This window comes from Anopheles maculipalpis, chromosome 2RL (genome assembly GCF_943734695.1).
Source record: "Anopheles maculipalpis chromosome 2RL, idAnoMacuDA_375_x, whole genome shotgun sequence".
In the NCBI taxonomy this organism is placed as follows: domain Eukaryota; kingdom Metazoa; phylum Arthropoda; class Insecta; order Diptera; family Culicidae; genus Anopheles; species Anopheles maculipalpis.
The window spans coordinates 76,243,342-76,266,397 of NC_064871.1; the positions used below are offsets into that span (position 1 = coordinate 76,243,342).

The following is a 23,056-nucleotide window of genomic DNA, read 5'->3' on the forward strand; positions in this document are numbered from 1 at the left end:
AACGGGCCGGCGTTTTTTGTTCGGTTTTTCACAATTTGTTTGCCTGCGTCAGAGTGTTGTATTTTTTATTAAGTCTTGCTGCTTTCTTGCATCCTACCGGCGGTTTATTTCCTTTTTCGGTTAAGCTTGCTCCGATTGGTAACGCTTGGCATTGGGTTTTCGGGCGGTACACGGGTGGTTATTTGTGTCCGTCCCACGTTCCTATCCCGCTGCCATTGCTCCGGTGTGTCGTAATTATTACATTTTATTCGATTGAGCAATCTGGGTGCGGGCTGATGTAGTAGCAACTTAATTATTTTACTCACGACAGGCATTTCTTTGCTGTGCTGCTATTAAATCTTTTCTGACATATTCATTGGAGGTTGAAGAAGTTTTAAGTGCACATTAACCAAATAAATAAAATTTCTTAATTTTTATACAGATTTTACAAACTATGATTGAATACTGAATGTTTGAATGTTTTCTATTTTTGAAGTTATTTCTGCTCATATTCTAGATTGATTTTCGATAACTTCATCATACAATTGTTCTTGTGCTATAAACTACCAAATAATTTACTATAAAAAATATGAAAAATGTGTGAAATCGAACAATCCATCCGGATAGGTAGCGTGAAATCCAGAATTGATTTATTGGTGACACACCATTTCGGGTGACAGGAAACTGTCCGCATTCTGACCGACTTTCTCACCTTCCCTGTTCAGTTTTGGGCTGGGCTGCGGTAATTTTCCAATCTTTCCAATAAATCATTTTAGGTCCAGACTGGTCAGGTTGCCTCATTTCACCGAGAAGAATCTTTTGTGGTACCGCAACCGAGTGTGATTTAATGTGATTAAAGTTTTATGGTTCAATTTTGTTTGAACTAAATTTGAAGGGAGGAAAAATCCCCCTCACACACATACACACATAATTTATGGTGATGAAATTATCACGCTATTCTCTCGGAATGGATAAATAATTTCTTCAGTAGAATTATGACATAAGCACGCCAAAGGGCCAGTCCCTTTACAAAAATCGGGCAGAAAATAAACACACACAGGGAAATTCCGCCGTTCATTTCCTTCGCATTTCGTAGCCAGACACCGCCAGAAAAGCTACCTTCAATCTGGCTGATCTGGTTGGTAAGCTTTTCGTCCCGATCCGTACAAAATACGGCAGCCAACAACACAGCTACAGGCAGCTACTACGCTCCCGCTGGCTGGTTGGCATGGCGCACTCACTTTCTCGGGCACAAAGATCAAAGGAAATATGCCGCCCGCCCGTGTTGAATTGCCCTTGTGCACACACACACACACACACACACACACACACACACACACACACACACACATGCAAACACCAGGAGGGTAAAGCGATCGGAGCCTACATTTTGGTCACCAAACAGGGCCACCAAAAACGTAACGGCGGCAGCGTGCCAGTTTGAAACTTTGCTTGCTTACCTTCTGCCTGTCTCTGCAGCCGCTAGCACTCGGTTTGGGGGAAGAAAATTACCAGTACCGATGAGAAAACGTTGGGTGGGGAAAAGGGTGCATAAAATACGAAACAGAGTAGGGGCAGGGGGGAAAACAGCAACCAGAAAACGGCACCAAGATAACAGAGTGGGAAAGAGAAAGGCTTAGGCCATATTAAAACGTTTGAAACAAAACACAAGAAAAAAGAAACTTGGACGATCTGGTCAGTCGATTGGGCAACGGAAACGGGGGTGAAAAAAATCGAAAACATCACACAAAACTGCTAGAAAAGGATAGGAGTAAACAAACAAAATGATCTTACCGAAGCGCCACACCGCCACGGCAGCTTGGGAGGTTTGTCTTGGGTTTTCTTTTTTTTTTTGGCGGTGCGAAAATAAAACAGTCAGTAGCAGACTTTATGTGGCGTTTGAAGGTGCAGACATTATATGAAGGTTTCGAGTTAGGAGTTAGTTTTTATTTATTTAACAAACAATAAGGATTTTATAAAAAAATATTTGTATTTCTTTATGGTTTCCAAGTTTACTATGATTTTGTGTAACGATAATAAAGTGTTAAAAAATGTAACAAACTGTATAATGTTTGCAAGGATCCCGGCTAAAAAGAACATAAGACAATCCCTCTGAAGGACGCCTTCTTAAGGCCAATTGGCATGGTCCGGCGGCACACAGGATAAAACCGATTTCAGCCCCGGTGGTGATGGTCTGCCAGAACCACTGTTGGGAAATACTTCAGTGGCGGCCGCAGTGTGCGTGTGTGTGTGTGTAGCAAAAACAGGAATTATAATGGACTGATACCGATGCCTAGAGCCAGCAGGGGCTTGGAGATGATTGTTATTTATATCAATTAATTTGCGCTTGCTGAAGCCATCGCACAGCAAAGAGCCGCAATTAATTTGTCTATCATCAATCATTCGCGTGCATCACGCGGTGGCACAGTACCTTTTAGGTGAGCAGGGTAGGATGGTAGAATCGTGGTGGTGGGGAAATGCAGATTGAAAGCTTTTATGCTATTATGAAGCTATTATGAACTGCTGCTGTGCAAAAATGATTTAAGAAGATATGGTAGATAGCCAAAGCCAAAGCAAAATGGGAAGAAGCTGCATTGAATTGGGCTTCGCTTGGGTGTGGGGGGGGGGGTTTCGTGAGAGTTTTGTTGGAGCATAATTATGCAATTAAAATTAAAAATTGATTCAACAGACCATTAAATAAATTTTTCTGATGTATGGAAGAGAAAGGAAGAATGAAAAATGAAACAAAAAATGACTTAAAAATTTCAAAGGATTTTAAAATTATTTTATATGGTACTATGACTTGCTGATGACCGAAGATTCAACAATTTTTATATATAGGAATATATTAGAATTCTTATCTTTTATTTTCACTATAATTTACTTTTTGTAAAACATCCCATAGAACTTAATGGTAAATATTGAAATTTTGAATAATGAAATATGATTAAAAATACGTTTTAAAATGCAATTTACTTCCTCATACTTTTGTTCTATAACTCATTGTATAGCTTAACTAAATACCGTAAAACCAAACCACTTTGAAACGGTTTTGCAACGAAAAAGCGCCTTCCATCGAAGAGAATGTGAACGAAAAAAGGGATTAAATGTTTCATGTTGTACGGTCGGTTCCCGTTCCCAGGAGAAAAAAAAAGAACTCAGGACTCTTCTTCAGCACGCCAGGATACGTGTTCGAGATCGTTTGAATAAATTTGCACAAAAATATGATGGGTTTTCTTCCTTTCCGGTCCCCTTCCTCGTCACCCACAGACACACCCTTTCCCGTACCGTACCCGTCCTTGAGCACGTTTCGTGAACGTGCGTTAGATAAGGTCGTGCCAGACGATTCAAGATACATACATGTGCGTGTGCGTGGCAATATGTATATGTGAATGGAGAGATACATTTATGTTGCCAGCACAGCAAAGGGCGGGCACCGATCCAAATCGGACCACACACGTCGCTGGAAGTTAATGGTGATGTAAGGCCCGCAGCATTTATGGGAGAAGCAGCAAAAGGGGTCCACTACGTGAAGGGGAAGTAAAAAACGTACGAACGAAACATGGGATCGGAACAATCTTACGGCGTTGAGTAAAACAAAGATGACAGTCGCAGTCGTAAAAAAGCGATCTTTTTTAGTACGGGAAGGTGGTTGGTTCGTGGCCGGGATAAAGACAGGCAAGGATGGCGTGAATTTTGAATAAAATTTTTATCCACAAACAAATTCACATGCAACCAAGCAAACGCGGTGGCACACGTTGTTAACCGACTGCGAGGACTAGCTGACTTGCAATGCCGCTTTTGCTGGTGGAGCTTTGGGCAATTGAAAATTTCCACACGTCATCAGAATTGCTACACTTTGCAAAACGCAAGGATGTAAGTGCATGTGCCCCGCGCTTCTCCAGCAACGAAACTGTACCGAAGAAGTGGGAAATAGGTAAACGATCAATGAAAACAGTACGCCGGAATAAACAATGCTGAGCTAGAAGTGTGTGTGTGTGAGAGGGAGAGAGACAAGTGAGAGAGTGGGGACACATCCGGATAAGGAAAGGGTGAAAATGCACCAAGAAGGAAGTGGGAGATGGTTGAATGCGAGGGGAAGGCAGGAAGGAAGGAAGGGGGGGAGGGGTGAGGGGTTCAGGAAGGAGCACGCGACAAGGCAAGCATCATTCGTTCGCACACACGTTAAACAATCGCACGTTTGTGCTTCCGTTTGCCGGTCCATCCGCACGGAAGCCATTACAGTGGAGTGCAATTTTTGGCGACACTTTGCGATCATGGCAAATTAGAAATAATGTCATGCACAGTAAATTGTCTGATCTAGTGGCTGGTGATGATGTTTTGAATTATGGTAAATATCGATTACATAACAGAGCTCTTTTGCTAAAAACTATAATAATTATAGATTGTTTAAAACAAAAAATCTTTTTACATGAAATATGAAATATATGAATGAAATAATTTATGTTACAATACTTCCTCGTTTATTCATCATTTATCTTATGATATTCAATGTTTTTGAAAATTCACACAAATTTTGCCAAACAAAAAATCCAAAAAAAAGCTGAGTGTAACAGCCTGAGTCCAATCAACGGCTTATCAATGATTGCTTTCGTAGATTTCTTCCAATATTCACCTCCTAATATATTTTAATTCACCAAATCGTCCGCTATTTATTAAAAACAAATCTTTACATTAAATTAAATCTAAAAATCTATTTATGCCCATAAAATAGCATAGTTGCATGCGAACTGTACGATCACCGTGCTTATGCTTGCCGCCCCGCACGGCTCACTGTGCGGAAATGTTCGTATGTGTGCATGTGTACGTGTGTACGTTCATCATCATCGATCAATGACAGTGATCTTGGCGGAAGCATGCGGGTGGTCCCATATAATGTAGAAGTCAACAGTCTCTCCTTTTCGTTCCTTCGCTTCTCCATTCTCTCTCTCGTCCGTCTTTTATTCTCCTTACCACCGCCACCGCCACCATCCCACACAACCCCCTACTCCTTACGGTGATTTTTTTTTGTTTTCGGCCTGCTTGCCTTCCTCATGCATCTTAATCTTGTGCGTCTCCTTTCTTCCGACCGTCCGCTACCCGCCAACCACACTCAAGCAATACACACCCAGCACCACGATGGGATCGCACACGACGTGCTCCAATCGCGGGGGTAAAGAAATGGAAACATCAACGATCCTCAGTCCACCCTGTACCTTACCCTGCCCGTGTCGTCCCTTCCAGCCTGCTGCTGTCAACCTAACGAAGCAATGATCCAGAAATGCGATCACACCAACACCGATGCGCGACGGTGGATGCTGCGTCTGCTGGTGTTGGTACGGATCACATTGAGCTTGATCGGTCAGTTTTTGTCTGGAAAGATTTATGCTGCGAGTTGTTTGAAACCAACATTTCACTGCGCTGCAATAAACCGATCTGTATGAAAATATGAACCAATATGGTTGTGAAACCCTCGAAATCTTCGAACACTAACCATGACATTGCATACTTTAAAATTATTTTATATATTGTTGAATTTGTATCACTAACGTCGATTAAGAGATAATTGCAAAAAAAAAGTTTTTGAAAGTTTTGAAAGACTTTGGGCATTTGCCATATTGCATACATCTTATTTTTGGATCTAAAAACTCCTTTCACATTAGTTGTAAGACATATCCACCTCCGAACCGTGAAAAGGCACCTTATCCCGGGTGAGCTCGGTTGATTTATGTTGATTAGCATTTGAACTCTATTTGAGTTTATTTTTAGTAGTCTTATTTAATATTTATTTTATTGAATCGAAAAAAAAACGAAAAAAAACTGATAAATAAATTAAATTTTACAGAGTTTTTTAAATTTAATTTTAAAATGAGTTCTAATTCTCAATATAAATTCAATCAATTTATTTAAAAAAAACAATCGTCTTAAAATTAGCACCAAACTTTCGGCAACACCTACTGGTCCATGCTTCGCCAATGCGTACGCACAGGCAACAAGTCCTACCGTTCAACGCCAATACGCACACTAGCATCAGCACGCACCACGCACACATCCACCCCGGTAAGGGTGGTTTGTCCGGATTTCGCTGAGGCTATGCTCATGTAACGGATAGCAGCATAAACGACTTTATAAAATATTTTACTACATATTTTCAAAAACACAAACAAGAGTGTACAAACGAAAACATTCACTTGCTTTTAGTGTATTTCATGTTTTCTGTTAGTGTAGGTATATGGAATAATGGATCCATTGCTAGACCGTGGCCTAAGCACCGCATGAGCAAGCCCACTGTTCATTCCCGGTGCGCAACGGTGTAGGTAAGATGGCCGACTTTTATTTGATCGAAAACAATCGCGCAGAGCGGACGCAAACTTGATCGCTGCTCCCAAGGTGTGTTGCTGAGATGTGAGAAGTCTCTTGCGATCCTGCGTACGACGACGATAGCGAGGAAGACCTGGAGCGTACTGTTTCTGGAGACGGCATCCAAGCATCTTCACGACACTTACGAAGCAAAACTTATTTCTCGCATCCCTTCCCGTGTTTGTGTGTGTGTGATTATACCCCCGAAATAGTGAACGAGAAGTTTTCACAGTGGTGTGGTGATATGCTGCAAAACAAAACACCCGCAGATACGATCATCTCGCGTACTGTGCGTGTGGTGCGCGCGCGCGTTGTTTAGAAAGGAACACGCGGAGCATTTTGTGCGTGTGTGAGTGCGTTTTTGGGGTGTGTTTGTGGGAATAGAAATGTGGATTCGAATCCATAATTAACTAGTACGATAACGCAGCATACTGAAATCTCGGTAAGATCGACCCCGAGGGTGGAAACGTCAAACAGAAGACCGCTCGATCTCTCTCTAGAGCGCTTGTCATAACAATAGTGGGCGCATTTACAAGGAAAAAGTGCGTCGGTGTGTCAAACATAGCAGTACAACACACATCGAACGAGATCGCGCGGCTAGTGTAAATCAACTGTCGGCGGCAATCGTCAAAGAGGATCGTAGCAGATAAACAAATCGCGAGCCGTTCATTGATCGTCAGATCATCAGCACGGTTTTACCGACGGCACATCGGTACGAACTTTCAAAAGCCGAACGATCATTTATTTTGCAGGTGGTGTTTGCATCGGAGTTGTGAAGCCAAGTCTGTGGACAAGTTCGGATTATCAGCGGTCAGTTGATCGCTTTGATAGGAAAACTGGCAGGTAGTGTCACCGAATCCTAGCCACCCTTGGAATCAATAGTGTCCACGTATGTAGAAGACGCATGCATGGATTTGCCGTGTGTGTGTGCGCCCTTTGCGTCCTTCCGATCGCTTATGTTTATGCTGCAGGCCGTCGTATGCACTCCCATGGCGAGCCAGCGAGAGAGACAAGTAAGACATAAATAACATAACTACCGAAACAAGTGAATAAAAGGGAGAACTCAACTTCGACCTTACCAACAAGAAGGGAGAAAAAACGCTATATCCGCGTGTGTGTGTGTGTGTAGTGTGTTTCAAAAGAAAGCCATCGAGGCAAGCGAGAAGAACAAGTGGTAGGGAGGGTGCCTCGGGAAGGTGAAACAAAAAGTCGAACAAAACAAGCAGCAAGAGCAGAACGCAACACGGAGGTTAAGGAAATTGTAAAAGAAAAAAGAAAGAACGAAGGGCAGCAGCAAAGGCAGGAGGAAAGAAGGAACAGCCGAACGAAAGGCGGAAGGGCGAACACATACCCTCCCGGAGATCTTTCCCATTCGAAGAAAACAAAGTACGGAGGTTTTTTTTTTGGAAGCCAGAGGCCCAGAGTGCGTGGCCCAGAGTGCGTGCGATGGTGATCGTTTTTGGTGTCCGTGTGTGAGAGAGTGAATTTTCCTCGATCTTTGCATTTCTGTTTGGACCACCGCACGCGCGCGTTAAGACTCGATACTCGGCTGCAGAGATCCCGCCGCCGTCAGAAAGGGCTTGTCATCGATCGGAGTGGGGTGGGCATCTTGTGCGATTACGGAATCGGAAAAATCGGATTCGTGCCGCGTGTGATTTGGTTTATTTTGTGTTCCGGTGTGCTAGTGTGCAAAAGTGTATCCATCTCTGAAGTAAATCCAGTGTGTTCTGTCAGTGTGATTAGCGTGGTAGGCGAAGCAGGTGGTTGCACTTGTGTGGAGAAAAGGTGGTTTGCCGTCGCAAACCTAGCAACCGAATCGAATCAACCCTAGCAACAGTGTAGTGTGAACGTCCAGCAACCGAACAACGGCGGGGTATGGTAGTTGCGTTCTCGGGAAGATGTGTCACTCAACCGTCGCGGCACGTGTGGTGATCTATGCTTTCGATTTAAATTTCTCCCCATCCGCGGAAGTTCTGTGAGAGCAAGGAAGTGGTGGTGCATACGGTGGTGCGTGTGAAGATCACGCGACACTGTGTGTCAATATCGTTCGAGAGTGAATGTGAAGCAACGAAAGAAATTTTCGAAAGAAAGTGAACGAAGTGAATTCCTCAACAAATTCTTCCTCCAGCTTGAGGAACTAGTTGTTGTTGGTAAAGGTAGGCGAAAAAATAGAAGAAGAAAATAGTACACAACAGTGATACGCGTCAAACAAACAATGGTGGTACCAACGATGGATAGCTTACCGAGGGTACCGGACACCCACGGGGACACCGTGGACGAGAAAGTATTTTCCGACCTGTACATCCGAACCAGTTGGTTCGATGCAACGATAGCACTCGATCAAATAGAAAAGGTAAGTCACACTACTCCACTAGGGTTAGCTATCGTCAGTAATTCTGGGTCTAGTCTGGAAACATCTCAGAAAATGATCTTCAAAGCAACACTAGAATTTGTCACCAAAGTTGAAAAACAATCTTCCCACTCGTAAGGGCGCTCTGAAACCTAAGCGGACCGGGACCGGGATTGAGTGGACAGTGGCGGATATTATTCCATTAACCATGAACAACTCAATCTACGCACCGCTGGCATGAACAACGGTCCGCAATGTGTAGGGTCCGCGTTTCGACCACAGATCCCAATACTCTCTACTCTCCGGGTTTGATACGGTCTTTCTGATCATGTTCAGGGTTGGGTCCTCCCTACTTTGCCGCACAAACACACACACGCATGCACACTATGTTGCGTGCTCTTTCATTCCTTCAAGCGCATAAGCGCTGGCTGGCGGGGGTACGGTTGTCGAAACTTTGTCCGAAGGTGGTTCTCCTCGATCGAGAGGCACCCCGAGATGAAGGACAGCCGTGTCGAAGGGAAAAAATACAACACAGCAAAAAGAAAAAAAAAACTGAACGACACACACCGCCCGCCATCAGAGGGAATGCGAACGGAATGAAGGGAAAAGTAAGACATTAAAAGAAATAATCTATCCCAGCCTCTCCGTGACGTTCCCGGCTTCATCCCTCTTTCTCGATCGTAACCCGTAATACTACTCTGTAGTTTCTATACACACACACACACACACACAAACGCACACGATCGGTCTCGGTGTGTGATCCGCGCGGAGGGCAAAAAGGGCCAGTGTGGGTTTTTGGGTTTTTTTCTTTTTCGGATGCTGCGAGCGAGTTGATTGTACCCGACCCCGAGGCGCACCGACGCCTATGAACTTTGAACGGCGGTACGAACGAGACCTGTAAAATAGCTGAAGCGCGGGAAGTTTCGGAGGAGGAGGTCTCAATCATGATCGACTACGACAGTTCCCTAGGGCACCAAATTCTTATACCTCTTGGGAGACACACACACACACACACACATCTAGGTGCAGATGAGCATGGGGACAAACTCTACTATCTTAGGATTAGAGAATTTATGACTTCCAAATTGTCTCCGTGGGACTCAAAGACCCATCTTTCTTAGTTGGTTGGTTTTCGGTCGCGAGTCAAGCTATTTCGGTCTTTCTGTGACACGTCACATGTGTGTAAGTTTTGGTTCGAAATATTCCAGTTCCTAACATGCGTACCGTCTATTACGCTCTGAGACGTGCTCTGGGACGCGTTAAACGTATGGTAGAAAGCGGTATAGAGATGGGCGGGACGGAACGGGCATAAGAAATCGGTGAATGAACAATACAATTGAATGAAACCGACCTCGGTACACTTCGGTAATCGTAATAGGTTCCTTGACTGTGACTGTATCCGCCCGCCTGCCACCGCCCGTGGCACGCGCGACTCCAAAGGCTTGATAAGCGTCGCTCCAGCGTCACCAAAACAAGACATTGAATTTACAAACAATTCCAGTCCGATTTAGTTGTCTAGGGCGGGGTGACCACACGCCCGTTCGCAGCAATGTACGTGCTCGGAGTTAGTTATGAATTGGGGATACCCCAAGCAACAAGAACCCCCCCCCTCCCAGGCTTGACATCGTAGATCATCCGCTTAGGCGAAAGGGTTGGCAAACTGATGGACTGGCAAAACGTGCCGCATGTCCATGTCTGCCAAGAGGGTGGGAACTCCCAGACAATTGCGCGGGTTGGCGGGCAGTGGACAGCATTGAAATGGTTAGAGATCACGTCGGATCTTCGATGGCGACATGATGCCCTCGTTATAAATCATTCGCCAGTACGGCTTGACGCGTACCCGTATGGATGGGCCAGACAATGCGCATTCTAGGACCCAGAGTACTTGTGGTAATCAATTCTGGTTCAGTATGTGTAAGCAGTTATCCATCATTGCAGGGCAAAATTTTTTTTAGACCATCGAAGGTTAGGTAAACCACATTTGGATAACATTATAACGTCCACTTTTTCTAGCCGATACAAGTCAAGTCAAGCGACATGGGCTATGAAGCTGTAGTACCGAGACCGACTGGAACGGGTAAACCTCTGGATAGACACGAGATTTGCATTAGAGATGAATTTCTCACTTCACCGGGCTGGTGATTTGTGCCCTAGCTGTGTTTATTGCCAGTTTGCTTGTTCTTACTTGGTCTGGCCGGTTTACGCAAGCCGAAATGCGTCACGATTAGCAGGACACGCAGGATTATTAATCGTTTTTCGTACGCATACTGTCAGGTCGAACAGGGTTGGGGGCAGTTTGTCTAGCAAACGAGGCACGATCGATATATTTTGAAGTTTTCTCGGTCGCTTGTTAGGCAATAAAGCTTGTTTGAGAACACGAAAAATTATGTTTTTGTAATTAAATGATCTAACTCTTTCTAGAGCTGTGCTTTCAATATAGAATATATTTTAAACTGATCATCCTATTCAGATCACCATTTGGGCTGTTCTTGTCCTCACTTCTCACTTCTCTGAGTCGACTGTTATGAGTCATACCCTGGGATTCTATGGTATTAGGCATGACCTTTCTATGCCTTATTTGGTTCGGCTTCTAGTTAAGGTTCAAGAAGTATTCCCCCATGAAAACCGGAGTTACTGTTGTTCAAATCACCATAGAGATCAGACAATCCAGACCCTAATTCAACTCGCTTCTTGCTACTTCGGATCAATCTGTAGCAGTAGAATGGAAATCTTTGATATCGTAAAGTATTGTTCATTTAGAATTTGGTCACTCTATCTTATGTATAGTTGAGCCCCCAGTGGTGCTATATGGAATTTTTTGGCACCTATGAGTAGGTATTGAAGCACTCCTCCCTCTTATGGAGTGGCTTTGGCATGATCGGGCTTGTTTGAGTTATTATTAACGATTGAGCTGCAACGTAGACAATTAATTGTGCACAACCACTTAGAAAATTCAACTTGGTCTGGGAGAAAAATAGGAAAATGCCTTAAAAACGCGTCTTATTCTTTTTAACATGCTTTGAGGCGATTTCGGAAACGTCAAAGCATCACTACAAAGGTAAATCTAAATCGTCGTCAGCTGAGCTGGAAGGTGTTGAGAGCGTTACAGGCTCTCAACACCTTCCTTCCGGCTCTCGGACCTTGGAATTTCGGATGGGGATATTGCGAAAAAATACGGTGCAGCATAAGTACCGTCAGAAGATTCGGATTGAGTGCAGACTACCGCTCTTTTCGAGCCTTAAAGCAACCAAACAGAACTCTGAAGCATAACTACATCACCAAATCACGTGCCCCAAAAATTGTATGATCAGGTTCTAACGAGGTACGCGTGTTGCGTTTTTATGGATGACGAAACGTAGCCAAAAATAGATTTGGGGCAGGATTCTGGCAAAAGCTTTTGTGTTGCCGCAGCACGGGGCGATGTTCCCAGCAAATATAAGTTCGTTTTTGCTGACAAATTTGCCCTTTGCGGGCCATCTGCAGCTGTGGGCACAAAACACAGGTTTTTATAACAAATCAATCTATGAGCTCGACAGTTTATGAAGATCAGTGGCTGGAAAAGTGTGCTTTGCTGTTTATTAAGGCTCATAAAGGCCCAATTAAGCTCTGACCAGATTTGCCAACTGCCCAACACGCATACTATTGGAAAAGACAGCCACTGAAGTGGATAAACCAGTTGTGAGGTATCAAAAAGAACAATGAAAAACATTTCGTTTGATGTAGAAATTATATTTCTACGTTAACAATTTCTCGTTTTACAGCCTATGATGAGTGACCAAATTTGAAATGAATGACACTTTAATATTGAATGTTACAATAAAAATTATGAAAATGAAACACCCAACTCCAGCGATTGGGGCACACATTGCGGAAAAATGTGCAGAAATAAACAATAAGCCAAATGGCGGATATTTATGTTTACATTAGCGTTCAATGATATTGTTTTGATTGTGTACTTCGCTACCATGATCATCATCATTCAGCAGCACACAATGGCGAACGGTGGGAGATTTTTGTTTTATTCGTCGTCGGGGTGATTATTATACTTTAAATATTTAACATTTTTCGCTACCTTATACTAGCAGTGGAATGTGTTAAAAAAAAAGCAAAGAAAGAAGTAAACACATTTTTCTTTCAAACAACACCGACCTTATCTTGATTTGCGGATTTGCCTTCCGCTGCGCTTGTGATCTTCAGCCCGAGTTTGTTTATTCGCGTTCGTGTGAATGGGTTACAATTTAATAATGCATCTGTGGCGTGAAAAGATGGGTGAGCCGAATAGAAGCAAAACGCTCAACCCTCGGGTTATCCGTCACAACACAAACCAAACAAAAAGCCTCCCAGCGCGGTTACGATGGGCGATAAAAAAAAAAGTACTTCGGCCCGCGGTCTTGCACGAGCAACAGCAAATGAGCGGAATAATTAATCATCAGCATTGTGGTCGCAAAATTAAACCACCAACTGCAGCGTAACCGTCAGCGAAGACGGGAATGAAAATTTTGTAACGCGTGCTCTCAAGAGTGCAGTTTGGCGTAATTCCATCCCGGCACACTGGTGGTGCGGCTATGCCCGGTTGTATATTTGTTTTTTACACTTCTGTTCCTTCTGAAATGGTTTATGATGCGGGTTTTTTTTGCTGGTGCTAAAAAGGGCTTCTTGGAACATCAAGCAATTAGGCATTAAACATGTCTTTTAGGTGGCCGCACTCCTATGCACGGCTACAAATTAATGTCAATGTGGCTTTGATGTTCGGAATCGCTTTCTCTTCCTGTTGTTTAAGTTTCTTTTAAGTTAAACAGTGCAGATATGATCATAAAAAGCAGTGTTTTATAAGAAGAACGACATTCAGCAAGCAGTGATAATTATTTCCAAACAATTAGCTTTAATTAAAATATAATGTTGCCCAATCGAATCTGGCTTTATTAGACAGGGTTGCCATTTATTTATCCTGCGTCTATGAAGCATACATTACAAAACAATGTTTACGAGACACTGCCAGCACATGACAACCATTTACAGTAATGATGTCGAACATATTTTATCTATTAAATGTTTCCATCAAATACTCAAGCAATATTCCCTACACGTTCTACTTTATGTGCCCCTCCCCATTCCAATGTGCCATACGGACGGCAGCTGAGGACGGCAATCTAAAGTAGAGAAGGTGACAGTTATGTTGCAGTTAGGTAACAGGCGCCTTGATTGCGTTGGGTGCGATGGGCCCGTGAGGGAAGTGAGAAGAAAATTTCTATTTCCATAGATAATTTGCACTGTTTAATGTTGCTTGCAATTGCTGGCTAACAGAGCCGTGCGGAGAGAAGGCAAGTGATGACATTTAAATCTTCTTTAACGGACCGTATATCCCGTGAGGTTATTTTGCGGCATAAAGGGTTATTAGCTTTGATTCTTTAATTAAAAATAGATTTTAATGTTGGTGCTAAAACAATTTGTTGTTATAAAAATAAAAGAATTTTTAGTTTATTTACAAAAATAAATCTTCGTGGTTAATACCTTTTTTTGTTTGAAAAGTATACACGGTGTGCACGATAAATTTGACAGTTCCTGTGGGAATTGAAAATTAATAAAAAATAAATAAATGTTTTTCTACAACCTTTAGCTTATCATGTTGGCTGCACAAACTACTCAAAGTAACCACCCTCGGCATCGACGACCGCCTGTATCCGCTTCCGGAACCTGGAGCAAGCTCGGACAACCGTAGCCCTGGGTAGGGCCACAAAAACGGTCTTAATTTTTTTGCAGTAATTCTGCTTTTCTGTTGCAGGACGTTTGGTTTGTTATCCCTTTCATCCATGCCCCACATGAAATAGTCCATCGGGTTGAGGTCCGGGGAGCTAGGATCCCAAACATTGGGGGTGTTAAAGTCGTAAAAATGGTCTTTTAAGCCATTTTTGCGCTTTGACGCCCGTATGACAAGGTGCCGAATCGTGTTGCCACACATACGGCCTACCATTGGCCACTTTGGTTATCACATAGCCGTCTGCGTTCAGTCCCAGGCTCTGCTTAAAGAAATGTTGAAGAACTCGTCGTTCCGTAAGCAATCCGACCGCCTGGTATGATCCGTTGTAGTTTTCAACCTGCTTGCGAATATCCTTCACCGTGTTTATTGCACACTGCGCCGCCGTCTTGATGTCCCCCGGTTTGTGTGCTTAGTCCCGGCGGGTTGCACTTATTGTGCTCACTCGACATTTTTTTCACCGTTTCCAAACACTAGTGGCTTTCGAATGACGTATCGTTGGTTTTGATACGATAATTCAATCACGAACTATAAACGAAATGGCCAAAAGTGTCAAATTTATCTTGCACACGGTGTGTAACTACTCTAATTGAAAACTTCTTCTAAATATCTGGGTCCGCCTACCAAATTAAGGCAACTTTGGCTTGATTTAAACATAATCTGGATACAGCCAAAAGGCCTCTTTCGTATGGGATATGGACCTTCCCCGGATGGGATTTGATACCGGTCCCTCCGTAATAGCAACTGGCGCCGCTAACAACGCTTCCATCGGGCCGCTCCATTGCAATGCACACTAGAGGCGATTATGTGCGAAGTTTACGATTACTTGTCCCAACTGTAAACTCCTGCGTAGGTCAGTTACGATCGTATCGACCTAATGTTTAATGAAGCAAACAGAGCAAACAGAGAAAGCCAGGAAATAAACGCACGACAAAAAGAAAAGATTACACGGCGCCCGCAAAAGAGAAATGGTGATGATGTTTCACGATTTCCCATTCAGAGACGGTCTTGTTATTTTGTACTGCTTCACTAGATTGTTTGTATCACTGTAACGAACGATCGACTGTGGAGAGCGGTTTTTGATGCAGAATAATGAATCCTTAATTCGCGGGTCAAGAAAAAAAATACGACAGAAACTTGAGGATAAAAGCTGTACGTCATTTGCATGTGCATCGTTGATGATGAGACACTCCCACCACCTTTAAAAGGGGAGGGGGACGAAAGAGAAGGACAGCCAGAAGAAAATAGTCGAGACTCCGAAAAAGAGTTTTGATGACGAACATGGTCCAAAACATGCGTGACGCTTATGTGGCGTACGGATGGAATCGGAATATCGGATTTTGGAACCATATTTGGCGCATACACGAGGGCGGGGTGGTATCCACACATACACATACGCATATACGCAGCAAGCGCCCGCGGATGGATGCTGTTAGTGTTATTGCTATTAGTGTTATTGCTGTGCGTATGTTGGCGGGCGTGCGAGACCACCCGGCACGATGCCACCTTGTGTATGTGTGTGTGTGTGTATATACGTACGCAGTGGTAGGGTGATGGGTGACAATCGGGGGAGGCGCCCCACTCGAATCGTGGAGAGGGGGGAAGGGGTTTCGTCCGCCTTTCTGCAGCCCGGGCCCGGCGGGCAAATTTGATCGTTGAAAATGTTTGTGCACCATTGCTGGAGCAGCCCGCTTTTTTTGCTGTACGTATGAGGAGCGCTGCCCTGTGGGGTTGTGTTTTGATTGTTAATTTTCCCCCTTGTTCTTCACAGTTGCTCCGTGTTAGCCGTAGTGGCCAACCGAGTGTGCGTCAGTGCTCGCAGTTCAAATAGAGCAAAACTGCGACAATACGGTAGTTAATAGTGATTTTATGAGACTTCAATCGATTCATATTCGCCGAAGGTACACGCCGAGGAACTTATGACGATCGCAGTTGATCTTTTTCTATCATTTTAGTTTTCAGTATTTTTGTAAGGCAGGATTTTGTCTAGAAAAGCAATGAAATTTAGTCTCACAATACACGTTTCCTTTAAGAAGTCACATAAAATTGGCCCTAAACAGCAGGCAACTGTTTCTACTGTTGTGTCGTATTAGTCTGATGTAAAGCACGCATGTCCGATCATCACTTGGGGCATCTTAGTGTTGTGATACACAGTACTGGACAAAATAAATCATACGCGCAAAGTAAAAATGCTCTTTGTGGAGTATTTTCTTTATTTTTCAGATAAAAACCATGATTTATTCGGAAGAATTATAGTATTTTCAATAAAGTTTTAACATACGGCCAAAAAAAACAACTGCGTTCTTCAAATCTAAACGAATTAAGGTGCTCGAATGGCCACCCCAATCTCCAGACTTGAATCCGATAGAGAATTTGGTGTGTTATTTGGACGATAAAGTGGACAAAACATCGATTACCAACCAAGACGACTATTTTGATGTTTTGAAAACAGCGTGGGAGAAAATTGATCCAGGATATCTACGGAATCTCGTTGAAAGTATGCCTCGTCGATTGGAAGCGGTGCTGAAGGCGCAGGGTGGTCATACCAAATATTAAGGGTTCAAAAATAAAAGGAGATATTTGATATCAGCATAACTTGTGAATAAGAAATCTGGTGTATGATTTATTTTGTCCATGCCGATCCTCATCCTTTCCTGAAAGATAGCATATATTTAGAAAGTCATGGATAATTCTAATAACTTCACTTCTACAACATTATTGCCTGATAATAGGGCAACAACTTTCCTGAAGATAGCATTGTTGTAACTATTACATTGAAGGAAATATTGAGCTTGTAGAAAGAATAGTTAAAGCGTATGAATGATTTTGTCCAGTACTGTTGTTGCCTTCTTTCCCGGCACGATCAATTACTGGAGCAGGGACACTTCGGGAAAGAGAGAGAGAGAGAGAGAGAGAGAGAGAGAGAGAAAGCGAGAGGTATAGAGCGAGTGAAGGAAGGAGCAGGAGCAGAAAAAGGGAGCCACTGCGCCTCGAAGTCGCGGTGTACGGTTGCGTATGTTTTCATTTCAGTTTCTCGCCCAGCTTTCCCACCGCTTGATCCACCCCGATGTCCCCGATCGAACCGGCGAACGATCGCGACCTTTCCACCGCGATGCTCTTCATTTCTTGGTGTGTGTGTGTGTTGCGTTGTATCGTAAATATAGAGCGGGGAGGGTGGGGACACAGGGGCATACGATGGGAGGAAGTACCACTGCGCCGGGACCACCGATGCGGTAGGTCCAAATATCAGATTAAACAATTCCCTCATACCACTCGTTCGCGCGCTTCCGCTGCGTCTCCGGGCCCATCCACTCGCTTACACACTGTCTCGCTGTTGCTGCCGACTCGCCCTGCATCTCTTGGGCCCCAACGCTCAGGAAAGGCGCTTTTTGTGCGAGCGAGGTGTGAGGTGCGTATGGTAAGAAGATAACGAGGGGGACGGTGCGGTGCTTTCTTGAAAGCGTGGACCGCATTTTTTGAATCGCGCATCGTATTCTGTGTTTTTGTCGTCATCGCCCGTCTCGAAAATTGGTCCGGTTCCTCACCGGTGCGTGTATGCTTTTTTCCCTCATCCCGCGGTGCGTGTGTGTGCGTATGTCGCATCCTCAAGCGCGATTTCATTCAGCGTTTAATTCGTGTTCTTTTTTTTCGCGGCTAATTTTTGTATCTCTCTTCGCTTGATTACGCGCGGGGCAAAAAGGAAATCGAGCGGAATAAAATGCCGGCAATGGTTTTGCGGTAAGTTTTTATGTACACCGGTTTTTATTTTGTCTTTTTCCTGTGCCGTTGGTTCCGGTATCCCGGAAATGATACCGTTTATTTGCGTTTGCGTGTGGAATGTCGGAACTGTCGTAAAAAGAAACATCGTGGATTGAGGAATTTTTTTCTTAAACTATTTTGCACCGTCGACAATCTGGAAATTTTTAAGCTGTCCAAAAAAAAAAAAGAAGCATTGAAAAATGTCTATAAATGTTAACACCTTCTAGAGAACGATGGTGAAAAAATAGCGACCAGTGTCGGGCCCAAGGTCCCACGTTGTCCTACTTCTTCCTTCACCCTCTAGGCATATTGACTCTAGGTATGAAAAATGTAAAGGAATGTTGTGTTGTTGTTGTTGACTGGTGGACCCCTGTCGCCAACGAAATTCCGCCTCACGAACGCCAAAGTGCAGGAAGGTTGATGGGTTCACATGGTTCTCGTTCCCGTGCTCGCCCCGTTCATTCTTCAATTAACGACCAATTTACAGTTCTGCTCAATTTATCGCCACCGGGAAAGTGTGAAAAGTAAATAGCATCTGGGGCTGTAAAAGTGTGGGTTGAAAAGATTTTTTTTCGAAGCAAACAAAACACCAATGCTAGACGAATCGCATGTGTTTTTAAAAAGTTGTTTTGTTTCTTTTTACAAAATTTCTTAATTTTCTTTTAGAGTTTAAATGTTTTAAACTCTTAAAAGATTTTTCATATCTTGCATATACAATATGTCTCATCTGTTTGAACTATTTTTCATATTTATGCTATTTAATTAATTGCTCTCCTATCAACAATCATTCGAGAGCTTCAAAAGCACACTCAGAAGAGAAAAAGTACAGCCGGAAAAGGAAAACAACCTGTCAAAATGCCACAATTAGCCACCAAGGAAAGGGCTACTACGGTCACGATTTGATGGGAAATATGCAGACAGAAAGGGAGAGAGACAACAGCAAAAAAAAAAAAGGCACCAGCAACAACACTTATCTCCGCCGGTGGTGTGGGGGGGGGGGGGGGGGGGGATTTTGGTAAATAGCGAGCAATTCCGTGCGGACTATTACTACGGTTCTGTTGTGATGGCTTCATCTTTGCCGGCGTGCGACCACACTCTACACGTCGTCCTCGCCGTGTGCTGTGTTCTACTAAATAAGTCATTACCGATTCACCGTTCCGTGTGGCCTGTGCGATATCTCAGCCCTCGTCCGAAGAAGAAGGAGAAACCGGTGGAGAACGAACGTGGTGATTTCTCCCTTCTCGGGCACTCCCTTTCCCTTACGAACCCTTTTGGCGAGGGCATCGAGAAAACCGAGCATCAAAATAAAGGCGATACCACCCCGAAAGTGGGCTTTTGCGTGTGAGATGAAGTCTTTAGTTGTGTTTTGTTTTGTTGGTTCCTACCTTCGTTCGTCCATTTGTGTGTGTATGTGTGTGAAATGGGAAGGACGCGAAGAATAACTATGATTTCTTAATGCAACGGAACAACGAATCTCCCTAGCGCATTCGAATTCGGGGACTTTAAAGCTTCCCCGCGATGTTGATGCTTGATTGAGCTTGTCTTCGCATTTGAAAAACGGAAAAGGGTTGAAGGAAAGCTCACATTCTCTACGCTCTTCTCCGTTGGGGATGTCTTTTGTACTCCCTCTCTCTCTCTCTCTTTATTGACAGGAGCGGGGGGGTGGGTAGTTTCAACAACGATCACGACGATGATGATGATGTTTTCTTCATCCATTCAGACACAGCTTCAAGACACTGTTTCCAACAGTTTTCCAGCCACCCCAGGCAAAGGAGTTGGTGAGAGGATCGCTCGGTAGTGACGGATCTCCTCCAGGGGTGGGGAGGCACTTCGTATCACTCCTTGGGCGGTCGAGCGCCGGTAGTGAGTAGTAACACAACCGATTTATTGTTATTCGTTCTTTCAAGAGCAGGGAGAGTACGTTAAGACCTTTTTTAGTTGTTGGTTGGATTCTGTTTTCCCTAGTTTTATCCCTTTGCATGACTACTCTATTCACCACTACCGTAATTATCCCTCGGTTACGGTTAGTGGCGTAATGATTCCCTCGTTCCTTGAAGACTTACTTGTGGTGGGATTAGGCCTCCAAAAACAGTTCAAGACAGAGAGAGCGAACGAGAGAGAGGGAAACAAGATAGAGAGTAGCAATCCTCGAAATGCCACCGTGCGTGTGTGTGTGTGGGTAATGGAGTAGTGCAGTCAACATCCAAAGGGCATCCGCCCAGTGTTGGGGTGATGGTGCAGAATAAACGTCTTAATTATATTTTATTTCTTCATCGACCGGAACCGTTCGATCGCGTTTTTTTTTAATGTCTTCTTTTCGTTGTGCCACGATTGAGTGGTAATAGGCAGGAGGCAGAAACTACAGCGCAAAACAGGGAGGAAAGAAAAAAGCGACAGCACCGACCACCACCATTTAAGCATCCCCTTCGAAAAGAGTAAAACAAACGGCAAGGAAGGAGAGATAGAGAGTAGACAAGAAAAAAAAATGAGAATGAAACGTTTGTTGTGTTTCGTTTTTTTTTGTTCCACTTCATGTTTCATCCCCCTTGCCACCCTTTTTTTTACTATATGTACCGGTGTGTTTTGTGTGGCGCTTCGTGGAAAACGTGAACGGAAGAGATCAAGCTCAATTTCTGATCAATTGGCCGCCATCGCCACCGCCAGTGAGTCGCGGTTGACTGCGATGGCGCTGTGTGTGTGTGTATGGGAGCACATTTTTTTACGGGGTAGTTGGGTGAATTCGTCATCGTTTTCGTCTCGGAGCAGCTGCACCCGGGAATCTGTAACGAATGACCGATGATCAGCTAGAGGAAACCGCACACACACAAACACACGCAGACGAACTTTTTTTCGTGGAGGTTGGGGGGGGGGGGGATGTGGAATTTACGAAATCAAAAATCGATTAATGTTTACGATCGATTCATTCGTTGTGTGTGGTTAATGTTTTTCTTTTTGCCATGTTAATCTTGCCAATTTCTTGATCATTTTGGGTAATCATAAAATTAATTCCCGTTTTTGCCTAATATATGCTGTACTGTGCGTATTTTGTAGGGCAGCTCGGTGGTGCAGGCGACTACGGCGCCGGCCTTCATACGGCAGGACTGGGGTTCAAATCAAATCCGGGCTGTGACTTTTGGCTATTCAACTACGTGGTTATCGGCAAGTCTTGTAAGCAATTCGATGGCGGTGTGTCCTTAGAAGGAGGAGGACGTCAAGCCAGGAAGAAGAAGAATGTTCAAATTTTGTAGCTAAAATTGTGGATGTTTTTCAGGGCATCCGTGGCGGAGACATCATCCAAAACCCCAAACGAGGTTCAAATCCCCCTATGTGACTATGTGGCATTAGCAAGTCTTAGTAAGCCATCCGGTGGCAGGCGTGACGACCTTAGAAGAAGAAGAAGAAGCTAATTATCAAAAGACATTGGAGATGTGTTCAAAAGTTGTTAAAATTAACAGCCAATCATTCGCCCAGCGTTGACAATGAGTTGAATAGTCTTACACACATTCACAAGATCATTCTTGATCGCATCATAAAAGACGTACTTTAAATAATGCGCAGTCACACAGATTACAACCCAGCTTCCTATTACCATCTCCCCGTACCCGTTGAAAAGGTTACTGCCAACAGAGTGCTTGAGAAGACTGTGCTGTGGTGAGTTTCGCAATATATTTATTGTAATATCCCTACTTACGACCAGCCTGGCCTGTCGATGGGGGACGAACAATCGATGCAAATCCCGCGCGAATCTCTCGTTACGGGCATATTGCCGTGGGTATCGGTAATGGTTTCATTTAACTCGTCTGAAAAGGCCGCTGCCGGGTGGCCACGAGCAGAACGTGCAAAGGAAGATGCTAAAGTAAGGGTAATGTCTGTGTGTCTGACGGATAGTTTATGCTTTTTTGGATTGAGAGACATAAGCGAGCTTTGGAACGCCGGTCAGCTGGAGCTGGAGCATTAAGTGGTATTGCCGGCTTAAGCGATAGAGAAGAGCGCTGGAGGAAAAGTGGCCTGGCTTCGTTTACTGCACGATCTCACGATACTGGATCGTTGCAGAGAACAAAGCCAGACGGAAAACTAACCCTTGCATGTATGCAAATATTATTTATATTTATTGTAGGTTCTTTTTTTACTAATTTATGTAGAATTCGAGGATTCGTATTACAATTTTAATTACTGTCCACATCACTGGTCAATCCTATAATGATAAATTAAAAATCTATAAATTCGTGATGGAAAATATATCAATGAATTATTTGTCATTTTGATCCTACAGATTACAACAATGATCAATGCTCGCAAAATGCTTTAAAATCGAACCCCACAAACAGTCCAGACGCATCTGTGTTGTCTCCAATAAAAAAAAGACACTCGGCGAGGATCAGTCGGTCAGGAGGAGCAATAATTTTAGTCTTGTCCACTGGGAAAGGACCAACCAACACCACCGCGTATCGTATTTCCACCATCGTCTTTCCCTCACCCTCTCGTGTCCAACATTGTCCCTCTTCTAGTACTCGGAGCGAGAGAGCAATAGCGCGCGCGCGTTTTCCCCTCGTGGTCTTCGTTGTTCTTCACTCTTGTATCGTCGTCGGCTCGTGTATATCCTGCTGCTGCTGCTGCTGCTGCTGGATGACCGGCGACGCTAATGCGATGGATGGGCACAGGAATGTGGCCGACACAGCCGACTACATTCTTGGTTTTCCTCTTCTTCATTACCCCGGAGGAGGGAAGTTTTGATGGGGTGGGGGGGGACCTTCCTTCTTCGTGGAATGCACTGGCAAAACGATTGCCTGGATGATCGAAAGATCGTGGCTGACTTTCGTTATTTACGCGATTTCCCGTTGTCTGGGGTGGGT

At 44.0% G+C, this 23,056-nt stretch overlaps 1 protein-coding gene across 1 annotated transcript in view; it reads left to right on the forward strand.

Moving 5' to 3' along the window:
* Positions 1 to 8,546: 8,546 nt before the first annotated feature.
* LOC126567789 (protein patched) overlaps positions 8,547 to 23,056 on the forward strand; it is a 36,897-nt gene continuing 22,387 nt past the window's right edge. The window contains exon 1 of the mRNA XM_050224088.1: positions 8,547 to 8,692. Coding sequence (XP_050080045.1) covers positions 8,555 to 8,692 — 138 coding nt within the window. The 5' untranslated portion in view covers positions 8,547 to 8,554. The remainder of the gene's footprint in view (positions 8,693 to 23,056) is intronic.